The following is an 18,900-nucleotide window of genomic DNA, read 5'->3' on the forward strand; positions in this document are numbered from 1 at the left end:
CGGTAACACGAATTGATGCACAAACTTTTATGGCGGGAACTACAAAAGCACGCCAAATCGGCAAGTTCTGATATTATTTTATTTTACATGTTATCTTACGTTGTTTGTTTCGCGATAACCATAAATCAAATAAATCTATTTGTTTCCTTTAGTTTTAAATCTTCCATCCATCCCATCATGCTTGATTTCGAGGGAAATTTCGTTATAGATTTGTTTGTATATGATATAAAGATAGTTACTGTATTCACGGTGCTTATTTAGTTCTATAAATAATTGCTTATTTGGCTTCTATACAACCCTCTGCCAGTTGACTTCTAATATTCAGCATTTGTCCAGTTGTAAAGGATCTTTCAGGCAGTAATAATCATTGGGCATACAAATTCTTGTAGTAAAGAGAGATTACTTACGACCTCTGTTATTCCTTCTCTAGTATGCTTCTCTGAGTTTTTATTCTTCTCTAAAATAAGGCACTTGAAGGTGTGTACATCACCGTCCCGAGTAATCGTCTCGAAGTATCAATGATGGTGGAAACATGTATGCCACGGGTATTCTGTCCGTTCTGGGCTTTTCTACTCGCCTGCAATGTCCCGATCTAGTGAAAGAAAAATGGGAAGATATATCAAGTCTAAAATCACTTCTTATTATTTTGTACATGAAAATCAGATCACCTCTTAATCTGCGGTAGGGTAGAGTAAAGACGTCTAGCTTTTCAAACCGCTCCTTGTATAGTAAACTCTGGAGTTGCACGAGTAGCTCCCCTCTGTACTTTTTCCACGGTATCCGAGTTACCTTTTAAACGGGGGCTTGTAGCCTGAACGCATTTTTCAAACTTAGCTCTCACTAAAGTTGAATATACTGTAGTGAACATGGTAGTTTTCAACTTTTTGAATGTCCGTCTTAAAGCCCATAGGGTTCTAAACTCCCTAGTTACAATCTCCGCGCAATGGGTCGTGGTCATAAGCTGACGACTCATTGTCACCTTAAAATCCTTGTAAAACCGGGCCACGGCTACAGGTACTTCCCTTTATTGTACCTATTAACTTTTATATCCCCAAAGTGCTTGTAGACGCACTTTGCCGCGTTGATACGCACCAGTCTCTCTTTAGACCAGCTAATCACAATATTTAAGTCTGTCTGAAATGCACATAAATTTGCCTCTTGTTATTTCTAGCCAAATTTTTAGTAACATTGGGGATTCAACTATACTTGGGAGCTCATTTACATACAGTATAAAAAGTAAAAAGCCTAGGACAGAATCTTGCAGTAATTCACTAAGTACTGGTCTCCAGATGGAACACTTAGAATTTACTCTTACTTTCTATCTACGACATACTAGGAAATCCTCAAACCATTTTATGAGGGGTCCGACAATTCCAAGAATTTCCAGCTTCGATAGCAGTCTATTTGTTGTCACTGTTAAATGCGTTGCTTTAGTCTGTGTAGAAAAAATCCGCTGATTCTCCATTCTCTAGAGCCTTTATCCATTTGCCTCCTTGCTATAAGGAGGTTTGTTGTGCAAGATAAACCTTTTCTGAAAACATGTTTTTCACTTAGTCATCGTAGATTAAAAATTCTGTGACTGTGTCAGTTATATATTTTCTTTGATAATTTAACTCGATTGGAAAATAATTTATGCGAATGTTTGTCAATGTTAGAACGGATGGTTTGACATAAATTGGACGCTGAGTATAGAGAAGTCATCACAGGTGAGATTTATATTTGCCTGAACACCGAAAACCACGATGCGCAATGCTGACTAGTGTTGGGGTAGTTGGCAAAAAGTTAGGGGCGGCCAAACCAAAACGTGTATTAGTGCTTGAAGTCACTAACTCCTGGTCTGAGGCATGTTGGTAGATTTAGGCTACTTGATCGGGTTCCGCGCGACTATCGTAACGAGTGGTTGGTGACTCTATGTGGCATGACTCAGAATCGATCACAATGGCGTAGGTGTATGTACTCTTTGTCTTCCTTTAAACCTTGAGATTAAAACTTTTTGTGCCCTTATTTCTACCAACTAATTCTTTCTTCCTGTATCATATCCTTTTATGCAATTTTTCATCTAGATATCACTACCATTGAAGTAACTGCTTTATGAATTCGGTGTTGATCTTGTTGTGCTTATGAGGTGTGGTAACTTGGACCGATGCATATATGTGCCTGGTCCTACGTTGTAGCTGACTGATATCATTCTCATCTGGTAACTTTTCTAAAATCTCAGATGTACACATACAAAACACTAAATTCAGTCAACCGCTTAGCAATGGACATTGTGGTCAATTAAATACATTAATTATATGTCGCTGTTCAGTTGTTCAGTTTTCATTATACTTTATCAAGCTGGAGAAACCTGTGGTGTATAATATTAGTACTTTTGCATATTTTATTTCTTTGTGTTATTGCTATAGAGGAAAGGCTTACGTCTATAAAGACGCTTTATTTTACTGGACTGATAACTAGTACGGTGATCAAAGTGATGCAGGGTACTGAATTATTGCGATTTCTTTTAGAGCTTAACTTCGTTATTATATTATCGTGGCAATTACGAGACATTAACACTAAAATAAACGTTATTAAGACACGTTCGAAACACTAGCAACTGTACAGTACGTATTTGAAAGATCATTCATAAATTAATCAATTCCAAACCTGGGTGTCATGTTTGGTTTTTGTCTATTCCAGTTACTGTATTTTTATACACAAAATTCGCATTCAACAGATGTTTTTTTTATCTAAAAATAGATTTTTGTGATTCGTCTTGTTCTGTTTAAATTACTAATGAATTGCAAAAACTTTCCTTTTGACTATTTAGAGGCATTAAAATGCATGCTCAATTTAAACGCCCCTCCAAATTCTTCGGACGGACCGCAATGGAAAGTAAGCCTTCGTAATTGCTCTAGACTCTTTTATATTATTATAGATCTTGATATACGATCAACTGGGAAGAGATATCATCTCACCGTTATTAACAGTCAAGGATTTACGTATGCTTGGTGTCACATTACATTTGTAAGTGATAATACTGAATATAAATAATTATACTTGTCAGAATGTTACACTCGCCACGTGAACAGATCCCAGATGTTCCCGCTGTTTATTTCGTTTACCCTTCCAAAGATAATATTAATGCTATATGCAAGGTTGGTATGATTTTATATTTAAGACTTATTGTTCAAAGGATTTTGAAGCAGGTAGATATGATTCGTATTACTTGAATTTTATCAGTCCAATATCACGCGAATACCTTGAAGAAATAGCTCAAACAGCATTATCTGAAAACTGTGTTCATCAAATTTCAAAAGTTTTCGATCAGTATACAAATTTTATTTGTTTGGAGGATGATTTATTGACTCTTAGCTCACCCATTGATGGTCCTTCTTCCTTTTATGGTGAGTTTATTATCTCATATGTAACACATTGGTTCTATATAAATTAGTTGACGTATTTGCTTTGTGTTCACTGTACATTTATTGGATATGACGGTCATTACTGTATAATGAATAATTACCTTCTGATTCTTAACTTTATACGTGATTTATTCATTTGTTAGTTGATGTGTAGCTTAGATCCAGACAATCTTAGTTGAATCTTTTGTGTGTAAGTAGCACATTAAGTTTGGTAAAATATGCGTATACACCCAGTTTGCTAGCGGCTATCTTGAAGTCAATTTTGATGCTAATATTACATATACCCTAGTATTATTGTGATCTGCGTATTGAAAATATCACCTTTTAAATATGGCCAACGTAGAGTCACTCATTAACCGATCAGACTGATGCAAGCAATCAAATTTGTGCATAGTTGTCAGTTTTTCCTTCCTTATTATTGTTCTTATGAGCCCTTGGAAATGTCCAAAAAATCCTTAAAATGTTTTCATTGTAAGGTTATACAAACTATCCTGATAGGATGTAGAGAAAGATGACTTACATTATCGTGGCTTGGAGCGATACCACTTCTTACACTTTATTAAATTCCGTAGATGATCAGCACGTAAATGTAGGCTGATGGTAAGTACTGGCCTGTATCCATCCCTATAGGCTATATTCGTAAGCGGATAAAATAAACTTCTGAACTCACTTCAAAAGATATCATGTCTCGTATTTGCAATTATCAAGTTAGGGTGATTAGTTCAGCAAAGTGTTCGTTAATGTGATCAAGGCTATCAGAACTGTAGTTCAAGTAAATCTTATTGTATCATATTTATGTATCGGGTCTTAATGCCCTTTAAAAGTCAAGTGCCAGAATTATTTACTTACGATGTCACATAAAAGAACTAAGACGGTTTTTGAAATTCTAGGTTTTATTCGTTTGTGACATATGTGTAGGATATTTATCAGAAGTTGATTTCGATAAATCTGGTTATATAATAGGGATAAATAAAGTCAAATGGTATCATCCATTCACTGGAAGTATCCCATAATAGCTTATATTTATGCGACATGCATCGCGTGTGGATTTTCAAAGCATATCGATTTTTTTCCGTACTATATTGATTGACATTGTCTTCGCATTTGATATTTAGTACTCTTGTACTATCTTTTATTTACCATTTCGTTTTACAGCTCTTAATCGTGCGAAAGCTACAGAAGTGGATATGGAAAATTTAATCCACTCAGTTGTTGATGGATTATTTTCAATTTTTGCGACACTTGGCTCAATACCTATTATACGTTGTCCTCGTGGTAATGCTTCTGAAATGGTAGCATGCCAGCTGGATTCGAAATTTCGTGACAGCCTTCGAGATTCTAGGAATTCACTTTTTATGAATAATACAGCACGCGGTTATGGTATCACTGCAAATGACGATTCGTCTGGAGAACGTCTAGGATTGAACTCTTCATCACCACTAAGTCTTTTAAACAGGAACTCTCAAATGAGCTCACCACCAAACTTATTTCAGCGTCCACTGTTGATTATTTTAGATCGTAGTTTAGATTTGGCCTCTCCACTACACCACGAGTTGTCCTACCAAAGTTTAATCCATGATATCTTTGTAAGCCATAAATTATTTGATTTATACTTGTCTCAAATCATGGACAGAGATTATTCATTATACATTAATGAGTCATTTGAGTTATTTTTGTTAGTACGTACTTTATTTAGAGACATATTAAAGGAAGTTTATTGTAAGGTAGGTGACTTTTCGTAATTGTTTCCATTATGATAAATATTTCCACCTGAACTAGCTGTATGGTGGATTTCGTAGAATGGTTCATTTTCTAAACTGACCAAGCTCATACACTCTCCACACTATACAAAAGAAAGTGAAATCTAAACACAGATGCCATTCTTTTCTAGGAGATAGTAAAATGAACCGTGCTATATTTAATCCTATAATTGTTTGAAACAAAATATGTGTACCTGTTGAATTTTCATTTACTCTACAAATATCTATTGTAGCCAGCGTACTGAAGTGGTAGTTTATTGGGTTCTAAAGCACGCAAGCAATCAATGTGTTTAAATTATCTAACTTTATATAGAAATCGTATGTACAAATAAGTCATTGATCCTAATCTCCTCTGGTCCGATGACCTGAATCCACAAACTAATATTCGCAATTCAAAAAAACTTTAGACTTTTGTTCATTTGACCTATAAAATATAGGATAACTGTAAAAATAGTATAATTTTACTAAGTAAATCCTTTAAGCAGTATAACATTGAATTCATTAAAATATGAGGCAGACAATCACATTGGAGTAATAAACACAAAAATACGATACCAATGACCAGATATTAGTAAATAGAGGAGCTGCTTCAGTAACGTTTGCTGTTTAGATGCAATTCTGTAGGCTTATTTTACACCTAAACCTTATCTGGCAGTTTCGGTTTACTGTGTCATATCTTTATGTGCGCCTAGAGGTATGAGTGATGCATCAGCAAATGGTAACCTGAGGTTGAAACATCTTTCATGCTAATTCGCCTCATTAGAAACTACTTGTTTGGACATAGAGGATTCAAATAGAGGAGTTGGAAAGCCCTGATTTCAAACCATTGGTGCACACAGTCTCCAGGACTGGGGGAGAAGAAGGCGTACGAACCTATTGTTGGTCACCGGTACCATGGGACTGTATGTCCTTAAGTTGCTCCACTGCCTTATGGATTAGACCTTTAGGTCAAAGGCTCGGGGTGTGGCCCTCTAAGAAAACCACCCACTTCGGTTTAGGCACCCGGACAGTATCACAGCCTTCACACAAATCAACGATAACTGTGCGGCGCATATATATTTGGTGCCTCCTTGTACCAATGTTTATGTGTTCACATAGATAAAATATTTGTTTGCCAAGTTTTTTGATCCAGCCTCTCGAACTGTAAATATCACTCATTGTACCTTTTAATTTTAAAAGATAATTATAAAAGGTGATCAAACTGTCGAAGCTAATATTGTAAATTTATTACACTTAGTAATAATCCTATATGTATCCAAAAAAGCTTCCAGATCTTTTATATGAGGAAAATGTAACGAGGTTAGGCAACCCAACACAGAGGATAGACAATTATCAACGTAGCGTCATACAAACTAAGGTTGTGATGTATCTTTTAATTTTTGTTATATTGCAACTACTGTGGTCAGCAAAATGCTCTTTGAACACAGAGCATACGAATTCTATCCTCTTTTTTACTTGCACTACATCAGAAGTACTTTGCACGTGTTTAACTCAAAGAATTTAACTAACTTATAATTTACAATCATCAGAGTGATTCAATTTATTTGTGTTATCGTGGAGCAGAATAATGTTTAATTTTAAAACGTTATACTCTGGTTACCAACTCTACATCGACATCGCATACTTCTTTAAAAGAATTTTTTTTCTGTAGTATAATCTGACAACTGTCTTCTTTCCCTAGCTCACTTGTTTAAATCAATTATGATAAGTGGTCAACTGCACTCAGTTTACCTGATTTATATGTAAATTGCATCTAATCATGGTTTTTTTTTTTCCTTAAAGAATATTCGTCTCAATCGTGTTCATGTGAATTTAGATTTGGCTAAGCCTATCTCAGATAATGAAAAATCCAGGATACCAGAAAATAATAGTAAAACATCAAATTCTAAAATAGTTGAGTATGATTTAACAGGATCATGTGATCGTATATGGAGAGATTTTAGAGGTGCTGCATTTTCTGATGTTGCAGAAGCTATACATGAAGAAGTGACAATACTAAAAGATTATGATAGACGTATGAGTGAATTGAAATCATCACTTGGTGGTTCAACAGATATAAATATGCTGGCAACTTCATCAACAATGACGTTTCTAGATGATAGTACAGCTAAATTAACAAATGCTATCAAGTTAGCTACCTTCCTTAAAATACTAAATATCTACTTGTTCTAATCCTGCTTATTTTTTTATTGCTTTAAATGGTTAAGTATTTCCTAGATTAAAAGCTTGTGCGATATGTTTTTGACTGATATACCCAAATCATTTCACTTAACTTTTTTGCCTAATTTTTCAACAATATACAAACATAATTTAAAAAACTGACTGTCAGTACTCATTTCAATAATCTGAACGGAGATCGACTCAATTGAATCATGATTTTAACCAGTGAAATCTCTAAAATCCCCACAAAACCCCTTTTCATAATATTTGATTTGTGTTTTAAAAAATTTTCATTGAAATTGAATTGAGCTATTTGAGGTCTAAATTACTTGTTAAGTGAAAAAAAAGATGACTAATGAATTTAACTAGCTTAACTAATTATAGAGCAAAAACAAAACGATTTATTCAATACTTCTTTTTGTCATGAATTCTAATAATGTTACAAATTTCAGTGTGTTGGAGAATAATACTTAGTTTCTATCATTTACTAATAGTATTTCATTGTCTTCAATAGTTTTATACAAATTGTTATAAATCTCTTTTCTTACGGTTATGACCCAGCTATTCCTATTGCTTAGTATTCTCGGACACCGATTCACTCGACAAGTCCCCAAATCAAAACACGGTTGAACAGGAAAGAGATTATATTCCAAATAACAAGGTTAGATGGAAGTCAGAAGCACGATAGAGAAAACGTCAGTATATTTATAGTTTTTGCATGAGAAGATTCTAGAGTATTCTCCAACTATCGACTAGGGCTGATTGGATAAGAATTAGCCAATCAGCGTGCACCAAAGCAATCGTGCATTGAGCTTGCTTTAATCTAGTCTATGTCCCGCTAACACAAATACATTGACAACTGTCTATGTATTTGTATTTTTAATAGTTGAGTTCATGAGTCAGTCTGAGCTAGACCACCATTGAAAACCGCGAATCACTGGATGATCGTTTCGCCTTAGTATGGGACTCCTCAGCAGTGCGCATTTTTTGTTTATTTTGTGGGCTGTTTTCTTTAGATCAATTTATAGAATAATTACCCGGTGTTTGATCAGCATAAATCAACAATTTCACCCTATTAGTGTTTAACTATTATTATGTCCTTTTAAAAAAGGAATAGATGGTCTGTTGAAATTCCTGGGCAAATTAACCATTATTATCTCATTTAAGAAGATACTAAGTCGTTAGTTATGTATACTTATAACTTAATGTTCCAATAAAATAAGATTGTAGTGGTGTGAAAGTAGAATTTCGTCGATACATCTGCCACAGAACTATTGTTGTAACTACTTCTCAAAATACATATCCCTTTCAACTGTAATAAAAAAGTACGAACAAATAACTTCATCTCTTAGTCCTTTAACCTAATACCGTGTTATATCCCGACGAGAATAATGAATGATAACTGTTGGGATCTATTTATAGACTAATACTATACATATATTTTTTATCGTATAATTCCTAAGTAACTAAACTATGTATATTCGTATTCCTCTTATAAGCTTTATTTTGACCTACAGACTATTATTATACGACCTATCATGACTAAGTTATGCCCAGTTTATTAATTACAATCACAGCCACTTTTGGCTAGATCTTGTACAAATGTTATTTCCTATTTTATGGTGTGATATGGTCTGTTTGGCTTATATACAAACCCAGTATGTTTGAAATATATGATGAATATCTCGGGAACTGAAATTTGGGTTTTGAACTGTTATAACTTATGAACCTGTGTGCCCTGTTTATTGTATAACGCAACGATACCGCCAATCAGAGAGCAGAGAATTATCGATCGAACCAATGACGCATAAAACACGTGCGAGCAGCCTAGAGTCCTGACTGGTCCTGCTTTTCGCTTGGCCCAGCCAGTTGAGTGCAGAACACCAATCCCAGCCTCTGCGATATGAATCATTTGTTTCAAACATACGGGGTTCATATACCAATCAAACAGACCACAACGTACCAGAAAATAGAAAACAACATTTGTACAGGATTCGGCCAAATGTGGCTGTGAATGAGGGAGGTAGTGATTAACAGACAGGGCATAATTCAAGAATGGTAAATCGTAAAATAATAGTTCATAAGTCAAAATAAAACTCATAATAAGAGGGATATGAATATGAACAGTTTAGTTATTTAACAATTATACGGTAAAAATATACTCATAGTCTTGGTCCATAAATGGATCCCAAAGTTACCATTCATTATTCTTATCGGGATAACATGGACTTAACAGGCAGGGAAAAGGACCAGTCGGGACTCTAGGCTGTTCGTTCAGGTGTATGCGTCATTTGTTGGTCGTATAAGTCGAAGTGTCTAAATTTGGCAATCGTATTTGGGGTAATCGTATAAGCTAGGGACATAACAGTAAGAGTGATCCAATTTGGTGAATTGGTAACACTTCGTAACAAATACAGTTTTTCTATAGCAAACTCAATCGATCTAATATTTTCATTAGGTCGTGTGATTGTGATTAAGATAGATTCGTTGCATCCGAACTATTTCTTACTTATCCCAAGAATTCTTTTTATGTAAATGTTGTTCTTACTATCTTGGTTTTCTTAGTTCTTTACCCCAATTAATGGAACGTAAACGATGTCTTGATATGCACACAAATATTGCAACTTGTCTAGCTAATGTAATCAAAGATAGGCAGATACATTCTTTTGCTGAAGAAGAAGATCATCTTCTTTCTAAAAACAATCCATCCACGGTATGTTTTGTGCATTCAATCGTGTTACTAAAATAGTAGTTTTGTATTTGTATCTGTCATTAATGTGTTCAGTGATGTTTAATAGCTGGTGCAATGAATACCTTGCTGGATATGAGACGATTTGTCAAGCTATGACAGGCTATTTTGTCTTCGGCACCCAAATATTTCGATTTACTTACACTTTATCAAAAGAGTCAAGTGTAAATTTATTTGATAGATCTATATAGCTTTATGTGATACTGTTCGTAAAGGAGTGCAAAATTCTCTCTTCTAATTATTACCGAAACGTGAATTTCACCAATGTATTTTCCAAGTTTGAAAATCATCCCATTTTAATGATAAATCAAAGATCTTTGAAGCTAGTTAAAGGGTCTGCAGTCAAACTTTTCGTGCTTATAGTCGAATTCTGAGACATTTATCTTCTTACTGACATTAATTTACCAGATTTTCATCCAGTGTTGACGTTTTTGATTGGAATTGTCCGCTATCAGTATCAATATTTGATATTATACCAGTTAGCCAAACCAATTTACTGACTTTTTGTTACTATCGCTATTTTTACATCCTCATTAATTCATCATTTGAGTATTTTTTTATCTGCGGTCTAGAGCTTTGTAGAAATTGTTGAATGTTTTTGAGAACACAAATCTACCTAAGTTAGACAACCATTGGAACCATAGACCACTGGACCTTTGTTTCGTTCTAACATGGAACTTCCGAAATTTAGTTGAGATCTCGTGATTAGTAATATTCATTCGTGTGGAGTGTGAGGCAGTTACCCATCGGAAATATTGTGAATCAATTAAAGTTAACCATTGGAATTTTTTCACTAGTCGAAAGGTTAAACGTTCACAGCGAGACATGAAGGTCCTCGATTGGATCACCGAAGGAGTTTTGGATGCACGTTGCTGATGAGTCCCATGGTCAGATGAAACGGCTGTCCATTGCTTCTTGGTTTTCAATGGACGTCTAATTCAGGCTGGTTTTTAATCTCAATGTTTTTTTGTTTATTTCTTCGAATGTAAATTTTAATTACTCATCAGAATGTTAATTATCCGTTTACTTCTTTCCCCAACATTTTTAAAAGGAACAAAGTTTAATCGAGCTAATTAGTAATCCGTCAATTGGTACACCTGAAGATAAATTACGCTTGCTTATTATTGCTGCTTTAGCAGGTACCAGTAGAACTGGTACAAACACTAGTAATACATCAAGTAATATGATTGCCAGTGGATCTGGAAGTGCATTAAATAATTTCAGTTCAAACACTAGTGGTATTGATTTTTGTTTATCCGATACAGAAGTTGATCGTTTGAAAACACTGTTACAAAACTCCTATCCCAATCTTGATATGAGTCCTGTGAATTATATTCAACACTTTAGGTAAGTTGTGTTTTTGTGGGACTATTTGTGTGCAATTTGTTACAATTCTGTTTTTTTTTTATAAATTATATATGACAATGATAATTCGTACAGAGGCCTATTAATTGGTTATATACATAATTCATTTTATCTTACACCATTCCCACCTTTGAAGACTGTCAAACTTACAATTAACCATACATATACCGAAATTAAAGTGGGTTCTAGGTTAACATACAGTGTGATGTCACTTCCTGAAATCATAACTGGTTTATTTACAAACAAACCCGACCACATCATACTAAAAATGGGAAATAATAATTATACTAGATCAAGCCAAAAAGTGGCTGTGATTGTAAGACTGTTACTAATAAATTGCGAATAACTTAAGAATAATATATCGTATGATAGTAGCCAATAAGTCAAATAAAAGCTTATGATAAAGTGAATATAAATATATATAATCTAGTTATTTAGCAGTTATTCAATTAGAGTATATATAATAGCAGTCTATAAATAGTTATCAGAAGTTACCCATAATTTAATCTTCGTTAGAATATAACAAAAATAAACGGCTCATTAGTCTTTGAGTTAATTTCTCAAAGGTTTCCCACTTTTAATAAGTTATTTATGTTTTAATAAACTGATCGTGATAAATAATAATTTAATAATTTAATTTGAAAATTGATTTAATCATAGACATAAGTACTAGTGTTATTCAAAGTACATTTTCCTGAGAAGATAAACATATCAGCATACAAGTTTAAATCATTTGCTATTATTTGATTGAATAATCAGTATATAGTATTAGGTCAAAAGTTGCGCCTATCTTAGTATTTCGTCTTGATAACTGAATTCTCTCAAATAACATTTATTTTGAATCTTTTAAGCAAATTCTATTCTGTAATTAAATAGGAAAATTCCAAAAGCTGGTCAACTAACTGATAATATCATGGAGAATGTTAAAGGAGCTGGCAGTCGAAGTGTACTTAATAAAATTGTTTCACATGGTTCAGCTATATTGCTGACTGGGATGAGACATTTGATTAGTCAGAAATCTGTAAGTCGAATATCTGTAGTCTATGTTTACTATAGTTTTTGTTAATTTTCAATAGGTTACCGTCATAAGCTGACATCGACTAATTCGATTAGTGTCCACTTAACCTTGATAAAATACTTCTTTGTTTAAGTCTCTTTTTTATAAAGTTTTGTAGTTTGTTATATTTATCCTTTGTTCCCTCCGCTCGGTTATTGTAATCAACTGTTAGAGATTTCGAGTGAAATGGCACAGTCATTCACAACGGCTCAGGTGTATTTACTCTTTGTCTTCCTTTATAACATGAGTGCCGAAATCTCTCGACATTCTTTTCTGTATTTTTATACCTAATATTTCCTACGACTACTGATATTGTTACAACTTCTACTATTCTGAGATTTTTTTGTTAATTTTTTCTTGCTGTTCTGTTGTAGTGTGGCCACTTGAGTCGATCCATATATGTCGTTGCATATGACTGGCTAACTGACTATACTTTATTGATAGTTATAAATAATTTACTTCAAAGGTTCTACTCCTTTCAATAAAAAAAATTTTCAGCCAAAGTTTCTTGTTGATCCTATCCACTTGATATTTCTGTGTTAGTGACGATAGCCTACTCTCACACTTTTAAACCAGGCTTACTATTTAAGAGTGCGCGAGTACCATCCAGTTAGTTATGTTAAAACTAGTGAAGCGTTGTTTATCCGTGTAACCCTAATAGTTGTAAGTTATGTACCTTGGTTTATACCCCATCCATGTTACATATTTCTGTAGAAAATTCCTCAAAATCGTGTTTATTATTAAGATCCGTTAAATTCTTTTATCCGCTACGTAGTCGTAAGTCAAAAACCACACCCAGTTTTTCTATTTTCTAGTATGGTTGACTTTTTAATTGTTTTAAATAATAATATCATATACCAATTATTTATACAACAATTTTGTTACAGTGATGTTTTTCAAGACAATATGTGCTCTTGTGAATGACCAGTCATCTCTATAACCGTGTAATGTCACATGTCAGTTAAAATTCTGTTGATAGTGATTTTGTTCTCTTTGCAGTATATCTATCCATACTTTTTATTTCTCTCCATGCTTTCCTTCATGCCTATTGTAACAATATTAGACTGGAATTATTTATCTACATTTTGTTCTAATAAATTTAGTGACCATTACAATGTTCAGTTATTTTTATTATTCTGTTTTAACAGAATTACGTATGAGAATTGATTTATTTTCTGATTTCTGTGTACGGATGTTTATATGTATATTTGAGTAGTTATTTCTTTACTTATTTTCAGTACCTCCCGTTTACTCGCATCGTATCTCAGTTAATGGAAAATAAAGGTGGTTCTGAATTTGAAGACTATCGCTATTTTGATCCGAAACTGTACAGGCGTCAAGATTCGTAAGTTAATCCGATTTGTGTTCATCAGTTTTTTTCCTCGCTTGAATTACCTAGTGTATAACCGAGTTTTTTTTTTACCTTGAAAGCTACACTTCTTTCATTGGTCTGCTTAAAATCATGATTTCGTTTACTGTTCTTCACTTCTGATTGAAAAATTTGCTTTCTAATAATAATAACTTTTTAATCGATAGATGTTAATATAAACTGATGTCCTCTGTAGAGATTTAGTTTATTACTTAACAAAAATCATTGTCGAGACTATAATTTATGACAACTTTTGAGCGACGCTAAAGTGACCTTAAGAATGTCCACTTAATAACCAGGACCAAATGAAGATTATAAAGTTGTGTGAGGAGTTCGAATTATGATTTACAGTCGATGGTTAGTGTTAGGAATTAGATTTAGGGTTTTCATCACGAACTGACATTAGCTATAATACCAAAACTCTATCTAGCCAAATGAATGAGTGAATTTCGCTCCGTAATCCGAAACCTGTTATCTTATACCTGATTGATTCGTCCATAAATTATAGTCTCGCCAAATTATTTTCAGTTTACAACCTTACATGTGTTTATGTTACACATGTGACAGCAGAGTCGTAACGGAATTTTCTAGACATCTAATTATCACCCACTGGATCCCTATTTTAAATATGGACGGTTGATTAGTAAACGAATAATGCAACAGGAATTGCTTAATTACGTACTCGTGCTGCACTTCTAATTTATGTGCTCATTCACAGTAGATTTAAGTTTGATGAGTTTTATACATGCTTTTAAAGTATATATATATATATATATATATATATATATATATATATATATATATATATGATTTGGACAATCGTCTGTTTTTGTTCAAAATCTTTCGTAATTATCGCTTTATTGGTACTTTCTATAATGATTAATTTATTTGACTACTTCTTTTCTGTCAAACAGACAATTGACAAAGTATCAATACGGTAAACTTGATTAGAATTTAAGTATTATTATTTTGAAAATGTTTCTATGAATAAGTGAATAATTATTTATTGAAACAGAAATGCTTAGCATGAGGAGAGCTAAAAAATAAACTGCATTATAAATCAGTTTTTGTCAGAAGTGACATACTGCATTGGCGACTAAACTAACTCAGATAGTTTCCTTACAGTGATACTTGCCAACTATTGATCTTCACTTCTAGTCCAGAAGGCATTAAAGTAACTTGGTTGCCGGTAATCTAAGTAATGTCATTTTTCATCTCGAAGTAATGGGAAACATTTGTTTGCACTTAAATTTTCTCAACTTCCGTAAATGAACCTTCTATTCTCAGTAAGTTTTAGCTCTAAAATTCCGTTTCTACAGAAAGACAATGAGTAAAATTTCCATGCCCCATAAATATACCGTCGTGTGAAAGTAGTTCTTGTCAAACAGATAATTTCTGTCACCTTCGGTTTCAACAGGGCATTTGGAAATAATTTGCCACCTCCGAGCTCATATATAAGAGATCATTTGGAAAGCTAATGTTGTTTCCTGTTTTAGAAGCTATCACATTTTTATTTTATAAAATAATGGTTGACTTGTTTAAGTATCATTATGTAGACTGAAGTATAAAACACACTTAACTTACAAATCATCCTAGGGACCAATATCTTATATAAATATGGTTATACTAATAAGTTCAGTTAAAAATCAAATTACGGGTTCAACCTGGGTTTAATACATTATATTTCTCATCATTAGATAGTATAATAGCACTTTCTAATTAAGAATTCGTATTTCAAAAGGACAGAATGTAGTGTGGCTCGGCTTCGAGATAATTCTTTAGGCTTCGTTTATCAATCACCCTGATAACCATTATTAAATAAATCCCAACGGTGTATAAATTTGGCAGGTAGCACGAAGCACTAACTACTATTGGATTGCGCAGATAACAAAGTTACAAGCACGCCAAGCGAATTTCAGCACAAAGCTAATGCGCGCGAGCAAGCGAGTACAGAGGCATATTCTGAGTCGAACCTGATCGTATCAATTAATTTGATTCAAGTATGCATATATATATATATATATGGGAAAGCGAATGATTCATCGAGCGATATTTAAGCGACTAACACTTAAGCTAGAGAGAGATATGTACGTAGGCTTTCTCATGGGATCAAGCATACACGTTTATACAGACATGATAGTGATCATAATAGTACAAAGAAATATACAAATCATTACCGTTCGAACAACTGTGTCTGTTAAGTAAGTTAATAAAAGGGCTTGACACAATCAACCGTAAACAAACTTAATTGTAGGAGAGGTGCTATAACAGTAATCGCCTAAAGCTAAAATCTCCGTATATGGTCTGTCTTTGAAAAGACAGTGAGGCATGTAACAGAGATAAAGCACTAAATGTTTAGAATTAAATTCTAAGACTTAATCTTACTAATTACTTTTTTAATGCAATATCTAAAAATGTGAGCAATCGCTGTTAGTCGTCCTCCTTTAGTTTGTGATTAGTCAGTCACTGATCTGAGTTGCATATTCCTAAATATTACTATGGTTAGATCAGTGTTTGCTAAAGAACGTGAGTAAATACACTTAGATCACTTCGTAAAGATTATTTTTTGTTTTTATTTGTCTTAGTAATATGCCTCGTGTCAAACAACCTTTCGATGAAGCTTTTGTCTTTGTCGTTGGTGGCGGAAGTTATGTTGAGTACCAAAATCTGTTAGATTGGGTCAAATCAACTTGTTCCACTACATCTGGCACATCTAGCACTTCGTCAACATCATTAACAAATTCTGTTAATGGGATAAACAGTCGCCCTGGCACAGGAGGTCATGACTCATCCAGCGCTCCTAATATTGGTACAGCTTATTCCAAACATATTACTTATGGCTGTAGTGATCTTGTTAGTCCGAGTGAATTTTTATTAGAAGTGAGTTCCTTTTAAGTGCAACTTTCGTAATCTTGTGGACTGTTCCTTGATTTTGGCTTAAGTCCGTTCGTCTATGGACTTAGGTCAATCAATTAAAAAAATTACTAATTACCTGCATCTATGGAGTTTTCTTACGTTGTTCAAAGGTCAACTAACATATAGTAGTTTCCTTGATATATTGATGAAGTTTACCCATATACAGTATGTAAGCAATATATATCTACCATAGTCTCGCAGTGGTTTACTTCATTAGTTTCAAAATTATTATGATTCTTTAAGAAATGCACTGTTTTAATTTCTGATTACACTGGTCCTTTCTTCTAGTTTCCGAAATAGCAGTGTTGAAAAACACCCGGAAATCTAACTAAATGATAATCACTTGATATTGTTTTACTTGAATCTTCCCATTGATGTTTTAGGACTGAAATTGATCAGTCTCTTATTGGCATATGTGCATACTGTGCGTATGCCTCGATATTGCCTTAATTTACAAGCATTATAAGCAAAGATGGATAGTGGTGGGATCCAGGACGTGCGTTTCATCCTGTTTGGGACTCGAACTCAGTACTGGTCAATTTCAGTCCTAAAACATCAATGGGAAGATTCAAGTAAAACAATATCAAGTTAATTAAACTTCACCCCATTTCACAAGCAAGTGGCTATCAGGACTCAGTAGCTAAGTCGACAACGCGATGGCGTTTGAAGCGAACGGTACTGAGTTCGAGTCCCAGAGTGAACATCAACTCTGAGATGCAGGTACATCCAGCTGACGAGTCCCAAACAGGACGAAACGCGCGTCCTGGATTCCACTGCTAGCCACTATCCATCTTTGCTTATAAATGATAATCAGTTTATGTTACCTAATATTGTGTTGTAATCAGGAAACATTGTTTGCTAGATTCATCCTATTTATTTAGAAATCCTTTCAATAATTAAAGTTTAAGATTGTAATGCAAACGTATCAAAGTTTTATATTTATAACCTGTTCCTCTTTGAAATCACCTGAACCAAATATAAATTGCATTGTAGTGTATCCTGGTAAACAATTTGCTAGGTTGAATTTGTCAACTTGTGATGTGTTTTTGATGGAGTTTTGTTCTTTGAGGTGGATGGTTTAGTCGTGGAACTTTCACCATTCATCCAGCTCAGAGAACAATACCCCATCAAAATCACCCACCTGAGCTACAAATCTTCACCACTTGTGATGTGTCCTAACAAATAAACTACTTCTCGTCTTTATCTTGGTTTTTTAGTTGGGAAAACTTGGGAAGGAGTTGTAACTTTAGAGTTATCAATAATTCTGATCGTACAACTAAAAAAATTTCAGTTACCTCTTAGATACAGTGGTTGCTTTGGATTTTATATGCTCTGTAAATTTCTTCTTCTGTGATGATATTTCTTCTAGTGTTTGGCCTGTCAGTTATCTTAAACGTTCATTTACACTAAATTTGATTTTTTTTTTTGAATTATTGTACTTCTTGTTATATGTCTAAATCTCTTATTGAAATTTTTTCTGATATATCTATGTTGAAATTTTTCAAATGTATTCTAATTTGTATCCACATTTTAGATTATTCACTACGTAATTATATTGTTCATTGAAAATTGAAATGTTTGAAAATATAAATGTTCTGTGATTGAAAATAATTTTGACTACTGCTTCAACAATGTACTAATTTTTGTACGTATTGCCTTATGTATTGTAAGCCGTGTATATACGGGTTACTGGGATTTCTGACTGCTCTAACTTTATTTTGTTATGTAAATGTTATCAGTCAGTCAGTCAGTCAGCTACAACATAGGACCAGGCACATATGTGCATCGGTCCAGGTTGCCATACCTCATTAGCACAGCAAGATGAACACCGGATTCATAGGAGTGGTTAGGTCAAAGGTGGTAATATATAGGAGAAAGATTGCATATAAGGATATAGTATATGAAGGAAGAATTAGTTAGTAGAAGGAAAGATATGAAGTGATTTTAATCTCTTAGTTTAAGGGAAGACAGGGAGTGTATACACCTACGCCATTGTGATCGATTCTAAGCCATGTCACCAAGAGTCTCCAACCATTGGTTACGATAGTCACGCGGACCCCAACCAAGTAGTCTGCATCTACCAACATGGCTCAGACTAGAAGTTAGTGACTTCAAGCACT

General features: G+C 33.8%; 1 protein-coding gene across 1 annotated transcript; it reads left to right on the forward strand.

Annotated features, from left to right (window-relative positions):
• Positions 1-29: 29 nt before the first annotated feature.
• SCFD1 (Sec1 domain containing protein 1) lies at positions 30-18,388 on the forward strand (the record flags this gene model as incomplete). The annotated part of the gene is made up of 13 exons (XM_051219212.1): positions 30-60; positions 2,810-2,874; positions 2,918-3,006; positions 3,047-3,137; positions 3,176-3,386; positions 4,560-4,990; positions 6,947-7,293; positions 9,890-10,037; positions 11,125-11,420; positions 12,315-12,459; positions 13,734-13,840; positions 16,450-16,744; positions 17,998-18,388. 13 exons carry the CDS (start codon positions 30-32, stop codon positions 18,022-18,024), a joined length of 2,283 nt encoding a protein of 760 aa, XP_051068171.1. The 3' UTR covers positions 18,025-18,388.
• Positions 18,389-18,900: the final 512 nt, after the last annotated feature.

This window comes from Schistosoma haematobium, chromosome 2, assembly GCF_000699445.3.
Source record: "Schistosoma haematobium chromosome 2, whole genome shotgun sequence".
Lineage (NCBI taxonomy): Eukaryota > Metazoa > Platyhelminthes > Trematoda > Strigeidida > Schistosomatidae > Schistosoma > Schistosoma haematobium.